The sequence below is a fragment of the Apteryx mantelli genome, chromosome 21, assembly GCF_036417845.1.
Source record: "Apteryx mantelli isolate bAptMan1 chromosome 21, bAptMan1.hap1, whole genome shotgun sequence".
NCBI classification, from domain to species: domain Eukaryota; kingdom Metazoa; phylum Chordata; class Aves; order Apterygiformes; family Apterygidae; genus Apteryx; species Apteryx mantelli.
In genome coordinates, this window is record NC_089998.1 from 7,079,067 (window position 1) to 7,090,696 (window position 11,630).

At 45.1% G+C, this 11,630-nt stretch overlaps 1 protein-coding gene and 1 long non-coding RNA gene across 2 annotated transcripts; one reads left to right on the top strand and one right to left on the bottom strand.

Annotated features, from left to right (window-relative positions):
- Window positions 1–47: 47 nt before the first annotated feature.
- LOC136993892 (uncharacterized) lies at window positions 48–4,620 on the bottom strand. The gene is made up of 3 exons (XR_010886156.1): window positions 4,219–4,620; window positions 3,826–3,901; window positions 48–2,175 (listed from the first exon to the last, which is right to left on the bottom strand). It is a non-coding gene; the product is annotated as an uncharacterized lncRNA (long non-coding RNA).
- A 186-nt stretch (window positions 4,621–4,806) lies between these two features.
- Window positions 4,807–10,929, top strand: ZDHHC12 (zinc finger DHHC-type palmitoyltransferase 12). Its single transcript, XM_067308940.1, has 5 exons — window positions 4,807–4,891; window positions 5,381–5,517; window positions 6,529–6,615; window positions 8,068–8,234; window positions 8,859–10,929. The coding sequence occupies exons 1-5, from the start codon at window positions 4,807–4,809 to the stop codon at window positions 9,166–9,168; spliced, it is 786 nt and encodes a 261-aa protein (XP_067165041.1). The 3' UTR covers window positions 9,169–10,929.
- The last annotated feature ends 701 nt before the right edge of the window (window positions 10,930–11,630 follow it).

The window sequence follows — 11,630 nt, forward strand, 5'->3', positions numbered from 1 at the left end:
TATTACTGTTCCCCAAGAATTTGTGTCTGTACAAGCTTTGAGACAGGGAAGCTGATTTCAAGATCTGTTTTCCATGTAACACTTGTTAATCTTTCTCCTAGATGCAAAACTAAGAGAGGCTGCAAATACTGCTGACCAGCCTCCATGCATCAGGGAAGTCAGGCTTTGCTCATTTAATTCTCCAGTTAGTGCTGTCTTTTTTAAGTTGCCTCATGTGACAGTGCCCACCAGGCTTTCTTCCTCTTTAATGGCCATATATTGAAAGCTGCTACCACTAAAATCTTAAATCAAGTGACAAAAGAACTCAGGATTCTGACTATGTTGGGGAGGTGGAAGTGGAGCAGAAGGGACACATCACAGATGTGACAGGTATCACAAACCCATGTCCCCAGCATGCAGCTGGCATGATGGGGAGCCAGCTGGAGCTCAGGAGTTCTCAGCTAGAGCAGAATTCAGCCTTGTACTGTAACCAGAGCCAAACAATTAGGTTTCACCCTGAGATTTTGGCAAAACTACACCAAGGTTAATGAACAAAAGATGGCTCGGTTCCATCCAGATCAGGACTTAAGGGATTTGAGTTTCTTCAAACTCACACCCCTATAAGTTCAGTCATTACTGAAGTCCCACCTGCTGCAGCTGGACTGTGGAATCCCAAACTAACCAGTTCCAAGCTGCATAAAATATTTGTTTCACAATGTATAGATAACCTCCATCCTCACTGCTCACATATCATCAGGCAAGTCCTGCAGAGCCTTCTAGGCATGCTGTACCTTAACGAGAATAAAAAGCAACATGGAGATTAATGGAGTCAGATAGGCCAGCCTGCCAGAAGGGCTTAGCTTTATGAAGTCTGTCACTGCTCCCAGGGGGAAGGGGGATTTTCCATAAACTGATCTGTGACAGCTAACTACACATGAGCTTTTGAGTCAGGCCACCAGCAAGATTAATTACAGAGACAGCATTAAAAAATATATATATATAGCATCCCTGTTGGAGTAATAAGAGCTTTGGCTACAAGCTTCTATTTCTTCAAGCCAATAAGTTTTGTGAGCTGAAAAATAACACTTCCCTTTCAATAAGGAGCAAAAGAGAGAAAGGTGTCCTCAAACATCTGAGCATAATCCAGGAATGCCTGTGATTTGGAGTCTGAAACTAGGTTGTACCTCAGTTTCCCTAACTGTGAAACAAAAGGAGTTGTTGAACCCTAGGCTTAAGGCTTGTGCCATGACCTGAAGCACTTTTTGGAAGCAAAGAGGAGCTAACGAATTGCTGCTGTAGATACAATGCTCAGGACAGAACAGGACAGTTGTCTCCAGCCATCACATCAATATTCTGCAAAGGAGGGGAGAGCAGAGTACCTGATTTTTATGAAGGTCTTACATGAAAAGGGGAAGCTGGATATCCTGAAATACTCACCAGTTACACAGAAGCTTCTCAGTCCTTCCAGCTTTGCTGGAGCAAAGGAATGAAACAGGAGACTTAACTGCACAGAGAGAATTAAAGTGCTAAGGACCAGTCCTTCCCAGAAAACTAGAATGGGGTTATATCTGCCAAATGAAAATCAGGCTGAAAAGCAGTTCATAGCATGTCAAGATATGGCAGAGGGACACCTTGTGTTCTGTAGTTGTCCCCTTCACACTCTTATGCTTTCATGTTTTCACTCCTACATTTTATTTAATATTCAGTAGCTTGGCAAGCAGAGCATGAGCACAACTCAGTAGTTCTCTGCAGAGACTGTGCCAACAAAGCTCTACCTTGACTGTAAGTAGTTTCCTTCCTGGCTGGGGGATGTCTCCTGGTCTCAGTGGCCCAGGTCAATGGCACTGCAGTCCTCAGCATGTCAGATGTCAGGTGTTTGCCATTTTCTCTGGAATAGATAAGACAGCAAGCTGGTGCTTCCATTTTACAAAATCTGTGGGAGGAACTCCTTATACAGATTGGCATCTACTTGTGTGATGCTTAACACCAAGCAGTACCAGACTTGCTCATCTGGACCAAGCCAGGAAGGTTTAGGACTAAAAGCCATCGCTACTAGTAACACTACAAATCTGTCCCATCTGCATCATGGTCGTTATCATCTTGCACCTACCTGCTGGCTCAAATGCTATCTGTTCAGCACTGAATCCTACCCAGCTTGTCACCTGCACTGGGCTCCTGTTGGAGTCACTTTGGTCTCTGCAAAAGATGAGGGGGAGGAAGAGTTTTGGAGCTGTGAACCTATTCCCCTCCGATCATGGGAGGAAGAAGGGCAGGGGGATAGGGGCACTACACTGAGGCACCACTTCAAAGAATGGACATAGCCTTGAGATTGCTGAGGGAGAAGCCTGACACAGCTCAGGTGTTAAAGGACGGCTTGTGCTGGAAAAAGAGAATTAAAAGTAAGAAAACAGCTGGTCTCCACGACAACCAGAGGGTAAGAAGCACTGAGGTTAACAGCTGTCAGTGATGGATGAAAAGCAACATGGGGGCTGGATGAGAAGGCAGCACTTTGAAAAAGGAATGAGGGAGATTTCCTGCTGAACTGAAACACTTCGCTTTTACAGATTATATTTTGATTTCAAATAATTGTCACTGAATCTCTCTGTAATTCCTTTCTTGTTAAAAAAAAAAAAGTTTTTAAGCTAACCAAATATATATTTCCTTGTTTTGCTTCAAGAAAATAATCTCAGTTATAATGAGCAAGCTTCTGCTTTTACTCTGTCCATTGATTTGCCTAACATTGAGAAGCCTGGTTCAAATGCTTGTACATGGTGAAACCAAGCAAAAAAAAGAAATGCACAACTGTTGCTTCCTTACAATTCTGAATGAATTATTTTTTTCTGTTGTATCCATTGGGATACCTGCTGTGTATTAAACTTAGTGCTTAACAATGTCTTATTCCTTTGGTCTATAAATGTGGTTTATTTAGGTGTGTTACTGGTTCTTTTGCTGTCATATATTTCATTAAAAATGGAAAGAACTGCCATGCGTTGATGATGCAGTTCAGTGGCTGTTGCCTTCATCACTCCAAGGGATGCAGTACTGTTTGTCAATAGAAGAGAGGCATGAAGGAAGAGAGTATTGTTATGAAACAATGTGAGAGGAAAAAATCAGGACAATACTTCACTGTACAGATTGCCTCTAAACTCTGTAACGGATCTGTGAGTCTAAGCTTTGTAACTGGCAGAAACTGAGTTCTTAAGATTTCTAGCTTAAGCTTTTAGCTTAAAACTTCTAGCTTTAAAGACTTCTAGTTTAAAACAGGCAATCTGCCTTACTGCCAGTGTGACTTTCTTCTTAAGAGCCTGATCCCGCAAGAGTTCAGCTCCCAGGGAATTCAGTGGTCACCATAAACTCTCTAAAGGATCAGACTCTAAGTGGATTAAACAGGAGAAGGAATGCTGTGAAAGCGAACTGCCTCTAGGGAACTGAAAATGTATCACTGTAAGGGTACAGAGACATACCTCACGCTTCCAGCAGTATGAAATTTCTAGCTGGGTACACGCTATAAGAATCTAGATTCTCTCCTCAGAAACCTGCTAATAGAGGCTTTCTGGAACTAAGCCTAATTTCCACCAGACAGTCATTAGGTTGAAACCCTTGAGAGAGAGATAAGCTCTGATCTCTGTAAGACAGGTTTCAAAGCCTTAAGAAAAGATAAAAAGCATAACACACCCCAAATTATTCTAATCACAAAGAGGGAGAGAATATGTTCCTTAGGACAAATTATTCTGGAATATCAGAATGTTTCTACTTTGAAATGGGTAATGCTGTTACTACTTAAATTGCCTTCGTTAAGCTTTAGATTTTAAACCTCTCTGAGATGAACAGAAAGACACTACCCACCTTTTTTTCTGTTTGTAGACAGAGCCTGATGTTACTGTGCTGAGCTTCCTACTGTTCTGAAAGGCTTCCTTTGCAGCTAAAGGAACAGAAACATTGTTAGGATATTTAAAGCATGCAGGAGGCAGGACCATCTCTGAACTTCTAGTATGAGGTTTGACCAACAGTGGCCCAGTCTATGAGGTTTTGAGGGAGGATTTCTGTAGCCCTTGCATTTACCTAAGGGGGAAAAAAAGAAGAATGAAAAGGGATTTGAATGATTGCTGGGAAGGTAAATTTAGACTATAATTTTTGTTAACATTTCAGTGCTGTTGTCTTGCATAAACAATTCAAGTGACCTGTGGGGCCTGGCTGTTAGCTGAAGTTGGATCAAGTCCCGTCCTGGCAGCCACCTACCGAAGTTACGTCACACGTTTTGCAAGCTCGGCTCGCGTTAATGTGACCGTCCACACGTGTTCAGCCAGGCGCAACCTCTGCGCCTCTCTAGAGGATGGAAATCAACAGATGAAATAATCAAATCGGCTGGACCAGACTTGGCACTGGCGCAGCACCTCGACTCCTTCGAACGGGACGTCTTTACAAGCCCCCTTTCATTGCTCTCTTTTGCAGTCTCTGCCCCAGGCGCGGCCGCAGCACGCAGCCGGCTCTACCCTCGCAGCACTGCCCGCCGTAGCGTCAATAAAACCGCCCGACCGAAGCCCCGAGGCCCCCGTGCGGGGCCCGCGAGGACGAGCGGGCCGCCGCCGCCGAGGCGAACACCTGCCGGGCAGGCGGCGGAGGGGGAGGACGGAGCCCGGGGCGCTGCGGCCGCCACAAGCCCGGGCGGCGACAGGGCCGCGCCGCCGGGGGGTGGGGGGAGCCGGGGCGGGAGCCCGGGGCGGCTCCGCGACCGCGCAGCGGCTCGGCCGGGCCGGGCCGGGCCGGGCCCCGCCTCGGGGGCGCCACCGTGGCGGCGCCGCCCGCCCTTCCGGGCCGGCGGGCGCCATGGGAGCCGGCGGGCTGCGGACGCGGGCGGCGCATACGGCCCTCAGCGCGGCGCTGGCGCTGGGGCTGCTGCTGCACCGCACAGGTGAGGCCGCGCCGCCCGCCCGCCCCGCTGAGGCGATGCCGCGGCGGCCGCTCCCGGCGCCCCCCGCTCCCCGCCTCTCCCCCGCTCCTTCCACTTCCCTCTCGCGCCGCGTTTCGCCCCCTTTCGCTTTCCCTGCGCCCCGCTGCCCGGGGGCGGCTCCGGGGCGGCCCCCAGAGCAGGGCCGCGGGGAGGCGGCGCCCAGCGCCGTGAGGCGGCTCCAACGGCCGCGTTACGCAAGGCGCCGCCGGGCAGCCGGAGGGGGAAACGCTGCGAGCGGGGCTCCGGAGCGACGCTGACTCGGGACACGGGATCGTCCTGCTTTACAAACCTCGGGCGGGGGGGAAGCGGTGCTAGACAGCAGCGTTAATTCCCTGTGCGGATGCTCCCCGGCCGCTGAGCTGCGCGACCCCTTCGCTCGGGGCACGGAGAAAATCCCTAAACCTTTGGCAAGGAATTACCGCTCTCCTGGGGTTTTGGGGGACCTTTCAGATCTGCGGAGGCAAGAGGAGCGCGGCGAGCTGCTGCAGCCTCTGGTCTTCGTCCTGCTGGTACTGTGCTCCGTCCTGCTTTACTTTAAGGTGTCCCTCATGGATCCGGGGTTCGTTCAGCCTGATGAGGAAGTACAGGTAAATCACTTCATGACTGAAAGTGCTGGGGCTATAAAATCTGTAGGTTTTTTTGGTTTTTTTTTTTTTGCTTTTTCCCTACTGTGCCAGATAACAGTCTGAAACGGTTTCTGTTGCATTTGGCGTGAAGGAAACATGCACAGAGCTTTGGGGATTAAGTCTCTGATTCATTTTATGTATAAAAACAGCAGGGATCACCCAGACTTGAAGCGCATCTTGAGGAGCACGCTCCCTTCGTAAGGGCGCTGCGCCGCCTCCGTGCGGGTCCTCTCCTGCCCCGGAGGCTGCCAGGCCCCGTGGAAGGCAAACAGGTCTTGGCGCGGGCTAACGGCTGCTGCCTGGTGCGAGTACAGAAAGAACCGAGTTGAACAGCAAGCTTGGAAGGAAATACTCTTGGCAGCACTATTTATCGAGCTGTTCATAGATCTGTTGCCCTCTCAGAGGACAGACACACAAACAAGCACCAGCAAGATAAATGGAGGTGTGAAGTTACGGTAACTGAGAGGGAGCCTACGCCAGGTTCGCTGCCTTACTGACTGGGTAGGACAAAAGCAACTAGGCGTTATTATTTTTAATCTTCCACCGTTAACGTAAATGGCTGGATTATGAATAAGTAGCACTGCTTTTACTGAAAGGACATCATTATTGTGTTTGGAAGCAGAGTCTGATCTTGCTTATTTACATCCCAGAATGTAGTTTGGGGGTCCAGGTGGTGTCTTATCAACAATTATTTCTGCCTGAACACAAACATTCCTTTGAATGGTTACAGTAACCTGTTCTCTCTGGCTGTACCTTAACTATCCAAAGTGGAGTTTCATGGAACAGTACTTACATAGCAGCTTCTGTACTTCTCCAGGAATTATTCCTCATGATAGAGATAACAAGCACTGTATATTCATGAAGTAAAAGGATCCAGACAGCTCAGTTATGCCAAATGGGCTAATAGCTGCTGTTACTTCAGGCAGCAGCACGTGAAACGTCCTTAGTCGCTCCCTCTGTCATTTTTGGTAGGCTGGAAAGACTGAAGAACAAAGCATGGTGACACCCCCAGTTTCAAGCAATATTAAGATGCGGCGTTGTGGCTACTGCATGGTGAAGGTAAGTATTCATGACACGCTCGAAGGGAATGGGATGGCCAATTTAAAAGTTTGTATTCCTTTGACAACATCTTTGTACGGCTGGTGTCGCCTGTGTTTTCTTGCTCAGCCATTGCTCCTCACTGTTCTGTGGGTTGGAGGCATGGCAGACCTGATCAGTTCTGTCACAGCATCACCCTCTTGCTGAAAGACTCACAGCAAAAGCAAATACAGCTAGCAAATTGATTTCAGGTACAATCCTGCACGGGAGAGTGATCCAGACTTATTGTGCAACTAAAGATGTAATGATAGAAATTGGAATGTATGCTAAGGTTCCAAGGTTGAAAAAAGTCCCTGCTAGCTTAGAGAAAGAAGGATCTGCTTTTGCTCTATTCCACCATGGGAAAATTATATTTTACATCTCCTTCTCTGGAGATATTCAAAACATGCCTGGATGCAATCCTGTGCAATGTGCTCTAGGTGACCCTGCTTGAGCAGGGGGGTTGGACTAGATGATCTCCAGAGGTCCCTTCCAACCTCAGCGATTCTGTGATTCTACGTTCTTATTGCCATGCCAGTCAGACCTTATTGTATTGTCAATAAAAGCTTATCTTGAAGTTATTTTGATAGCAAGTCAGAAAGGCAGCTGAGCACAACATATAACAACCTGTAGCAGCTGTGAGCTTGTTTGGAAGCCTAGAAACAACAAAACGTTAACCTGAATTGTAAAACATAGCATGAAGAAAAAAATCAGAGCAATTAAATTAGTTCTTCAAAGAGATTGCCTAAAGCCTAGAAATGCCCGTTTTCAAAGTGCTCCTTATCAGTTTAATAAAATCCAGTATTATCCCAGCTTCCATGTATTCTTGAAGAGTATCTGCCAAAAATAATCAGCTTGTAGCAAGAGGATAAGCTGGCTTCAGGGAACAAATCCTAGGAGGCACATCCACATTACTTTCCTCAGCCATATCTTTCATCTTCTCTGCCCTGGTACTTGAGCTGCTTTCCTGCCCAAGTGCCTTGTGCTCATACAGAAGTAGAGACACTTCCCTCCTCTATGCAGTCCCCTAAAGACATCCCATCCCTGCACACTCATTCAATAGCAGCGGTCCTAGTTTTTCACCTCAACTCTCTGCTCATGCTTTCCCGAATAGCTACAGCCTATTTGAATAAATTGATCGGCCATATCTCCCTACTTTGCACACTGGGCTTCCCCTATAGGTAGATAATAAAGAACATATACAGGTGCAGGAGAGTCATTTAATTTGAATCTCACCCCTTTTGGATCTGTACCAGGCGATCATGATCCCCTTTACTTGTCTTAGTACTGTTTATGTTGTACTTTGATCTCAAGAGGGAGTTGCTTTTGGGGCTGCCTTGCTGTGGAGGAGGACAATTTTGCATGATGCTCTTTTCTACAAAATAGGGAATTGAACAGGAATGGACTATTGCTAGTGTCTTGTTTCTTCTGCAGCAACCAATGCGAGCCAAGCACTGCCAGCTGTGCCAACACTGTGTTCGGCGTTATGACCATCACTGTCCTTGGATTGAGAACTGTGTAGGAGAGAAGAATCACCCTCTCTTCATAGTCTACTTGAGCGTGCAGCTTGTAGTTCTGCTGTGGGCTTGGTATATTGCTTGGTGAGTCCTGGAGGCAGCAGTTTCACCACTCCTTTTGATGCTCCTAAAGCCCTAGTGAAGGTTTTGTGCAGAACAGAGCAGTGATTGGATTAGCTTTGTATCTTCACCTCCTTTTGCATACTGACGCTCAGCTCTTCTGAGACCCCTAATCTGCTGAGGAATAGTTAGACAGAGCCCCTTCTCTTTAAAGAGGTAGCTGATCCATAATTAGTTAAGCAGAATCTGATAATTTGGGTTTTGTTGCTTATCTTTGCTTTAAGCTTAACTTAACAGGATTATTAACCTAATGAATTTTGCTTCACTTACTGTAATACAATCTTCATTTACAAATTGACATATTGGAAACTCCAAGTGGGTTTCAGCTGTACACCTGTTCAGGACAGGAATTAACTGAAGAAGATTACTGTATCTCTCAGTTAGGAGAACCAGCATCTTTTAAACTTCTTAGATTTTAAGTCACCACTGCTGCAGTCTCTTAAGGGTTTATAGCATATTAACATCTCTGAAGTATATCAGAAGTTCACTACTTGTGAATCAAACTTAAATGTGCCATCAGGTTTGTTTGGCTTATGTAATTTAGTTTTACATCTTTAACCTTGAGCATGTTTCTCTTTGAATTGAAAGGTCAGGCCTCTACTTTGAACAGTCCTGGGACTGGCTGCAGCACAACATTTTCCTCATCACGTCCTTCCTCCTGATAGTCATATTCACCATTGTTGTCCTGTTGCTGCTTATTTCACACCTCTATCTGGTCTCATGCAACACCACCACCTGGGAATTCATGTCACATCATCGCATCTCCTACCTGAAACACTCCGAGTTGGAGAATCCCTTTGACCAAGGGGTAGTCCTCAACCTTTGGAGATTCTTCTGTTCATGCCACCTCACTGCATGGGAGAAAATCTACTTTCACAGAGACAGTGAACCTGTCTAGTCACAGTAGGACCTGCTTTGTAAAGTGCCAACACACCTGCAGGTTGCTGGATGAAGTTTTACTAACACAATTGCTGCTGTTTCCTTGCATGGAACTTCAGTATATAACGAACTGTGCAACTTGTTCCACAGCCTGCTCGTCCATAAAAGCAAATTACATTTCAAGAAGGATAGTTAGGGTTATTCTTTATATATGAATAGCACTGTTAAAGGGGAGACATTGGTTCTGGGAAGGCCAGGTGGCCAGATTTTTTGGACTGAGCAGAAGTATCTCTTTAAACTTACTTCCTTTTGTTAACTGCATCCAGATCTCTCCAGAAGAAATGCAGGAGGAGTGTGAAAAGGTATGTGCACTTCTGCTCCCTAAAGCTTCCCTTTCCTATTGCTGCTAGGAAACAGCAGCTGTTACAGACAAGTGAGCCAGAATCAGTATAATTCAATATAGTATAATGTGGCCTTTCTTCAACATAGTTCTCACTGTGAGAACCACCGTGCCTTCTCAGTGGTGGACAAACACTAGAAATTTTTGAGTAAATATATGGATAGTCAAAAGCAAGTTTCATTTTGACTACATGCTTAACTCTCATGCTTGTCACAAAGATTTGAGGTTTAATAGTGTTAATGTGCATGAGAAACAGCTGTAAGACAAAATTCAGCTGAGATAGTTAGCCTAATACTTTGTGATGCCCTGACTCACTTCCTAATAGTGGCATCAGCTTAAAGAAAAAAAAAGTACACAGTCCAGAGACTATTTTGAATGCATTCGGCTAAGAATGACGCCATTCACTTTTTATTGGACACAAAAGAAATACTTGCCTACCAGGTTATTTCTGCAGACAGCTTCATGCCTCAGCCTTTACTGTAGCTTCTGGGGAAAGAGCCTTTACGTAATTTATTATATATACACAGGAAAAATACTAAACTAATAGTAGAGGTGATTACTTCTTGCCTGGCTCAAGTAACAGGAGTGGCAATACTGCTACCTCAACATCTTAGTAAAATTTTAACAAAAGAATACAAAATTTCAATGCAAGAGGAAAGATTCTAGGTCCTATTTATTTCTATGGCATTAAGGGGTGCCGAGAGCTTTTTAGGATAGCAGCAAGAGCACTTGTTTTCCATTGTAATAGGTCATACTGCAGGTTTCCATGAAGGACTACAAGGAAGGGTGGGATAAGCACCTCTCAGCTTTAAAAGCAGAAAAGCCTGGGCTGTGAGTTTTAGTCCCAACTTTTTTCGGTTAAAAAAAGTCTTAGTTAAAGTTATTTTGTGCCTTAATTTCCTTAACTCAGGAGTTAACACCAGTTCAGGAGTGCATCTGGCAAGCTGGTAGGATGCACTTGGGGTTTAAGGTTGATGAGCACTCAGGAAAGGGAAGTGCAGAGTCACTGATACAGCACTATAGTCCAAAAGAAGCTGAAAAACAGCTGAAGGATCCTTTTTTTGGCCAGTTCCAGAAAGGGCTTGTAATCTGTGTCCAGTCTGGTTTGTTCAGGGCAGAAGCTCTTATCAGAGGGCTATCAGAATATTAAGAATTGTTTTCATCATAATGATGTACAATCCCTAAAGGATTGTGTAATTTATTCATATCAGTGTGGCATCTACCAAAGTATGGCTCATCTGCCACGTAGCAATTTCTGGTTCTTCAGTTATCAGCCAAATAATACTCAAAACATACTACTGCTCTGTTTGGTAATTCTTTTTTAAATGCACATGGATGGTAAATTACAGTCTTTTTACTCTAAACTATTAAAAGATTAAATACACCTTTTGTGGTTCTTTATGCCTCTCCCTTTGAATCCCAGGTCCTAGGCTTCACCTGTGCTAACAACTCACTGTGCTACTTATTTACTTTACAGTAGCCCTGACCTTAAAAAAGCCACAAAACAGCACTGTAGGGACCAAAAACAAACCAACCATTACTATTTAAACAAAGGTGAGGAAGAGGTGTATCCTGCCTTAAATGGCAGGAGGTTGAAAGGATATTCTGGAATTTTCAGAAGCAATTACACTTAGCTCTGACAAGAGGAAAATTATGTTCAGTGTGAATTATTTTTGTTATACACTAACATACACTCTTACTGCTCTTACCTCTCTGAATCCTGAAGCACTTAGACCAGCCTTGATTTAATGAGGGCTACTCACTGACTGCACCCCAGCCTTATCTCCAGAAATAGCACAGTTGTGATAGTTCAGCTTCTGTCTACTTCTGTTGAAGATAAACCAAAGAGTAATAGCTCTGTGTGCCTATTTGTTTTCAGGGGGATATTTCCTTTCTAGATACCCTTCCCTGTTTTGCCCTACAAGCTAGTATAATGAATCTAGGAGAAGAAAATGCATCTTATCAAGTGCTAACTACACATGATAGGTTACCAGACAAATGAAATAAACTTAAGCTTATTATTTTTCCAGTATTAAAATTGTCATTATATTAGCTGTTCCAAAAAAGATATAGGATATACA

What these genes read in the sequence shown, in the direction of transcription:
- ZDHHC12 (XM_067308940.1), top strand. Translation starts at nt 4,807, where the DNA reads ATGGGAGCCGGCGGGCTGCGGACGCGGGCGGCGCATACGGCCCTCAGC. An exon ending in GCTGCTGCTGCACCGCACAG is followed by an intron (nt 4,892 to 5,380) that starts GTGAGGCCGCGC and finishes GGGACCTTTCAG; the next exon opens with ATCTGCGGAGGCAAGAGGAG. An exon ending in GTGGCTACTGCATGGTGAAG is followed by an intron (nt 6,616 to 8,067) that starts GTAAGTATTCAT and finishes TTTCTTCTGCAG; the next exon opens with CAACCAATGCGAGCCAAGCA.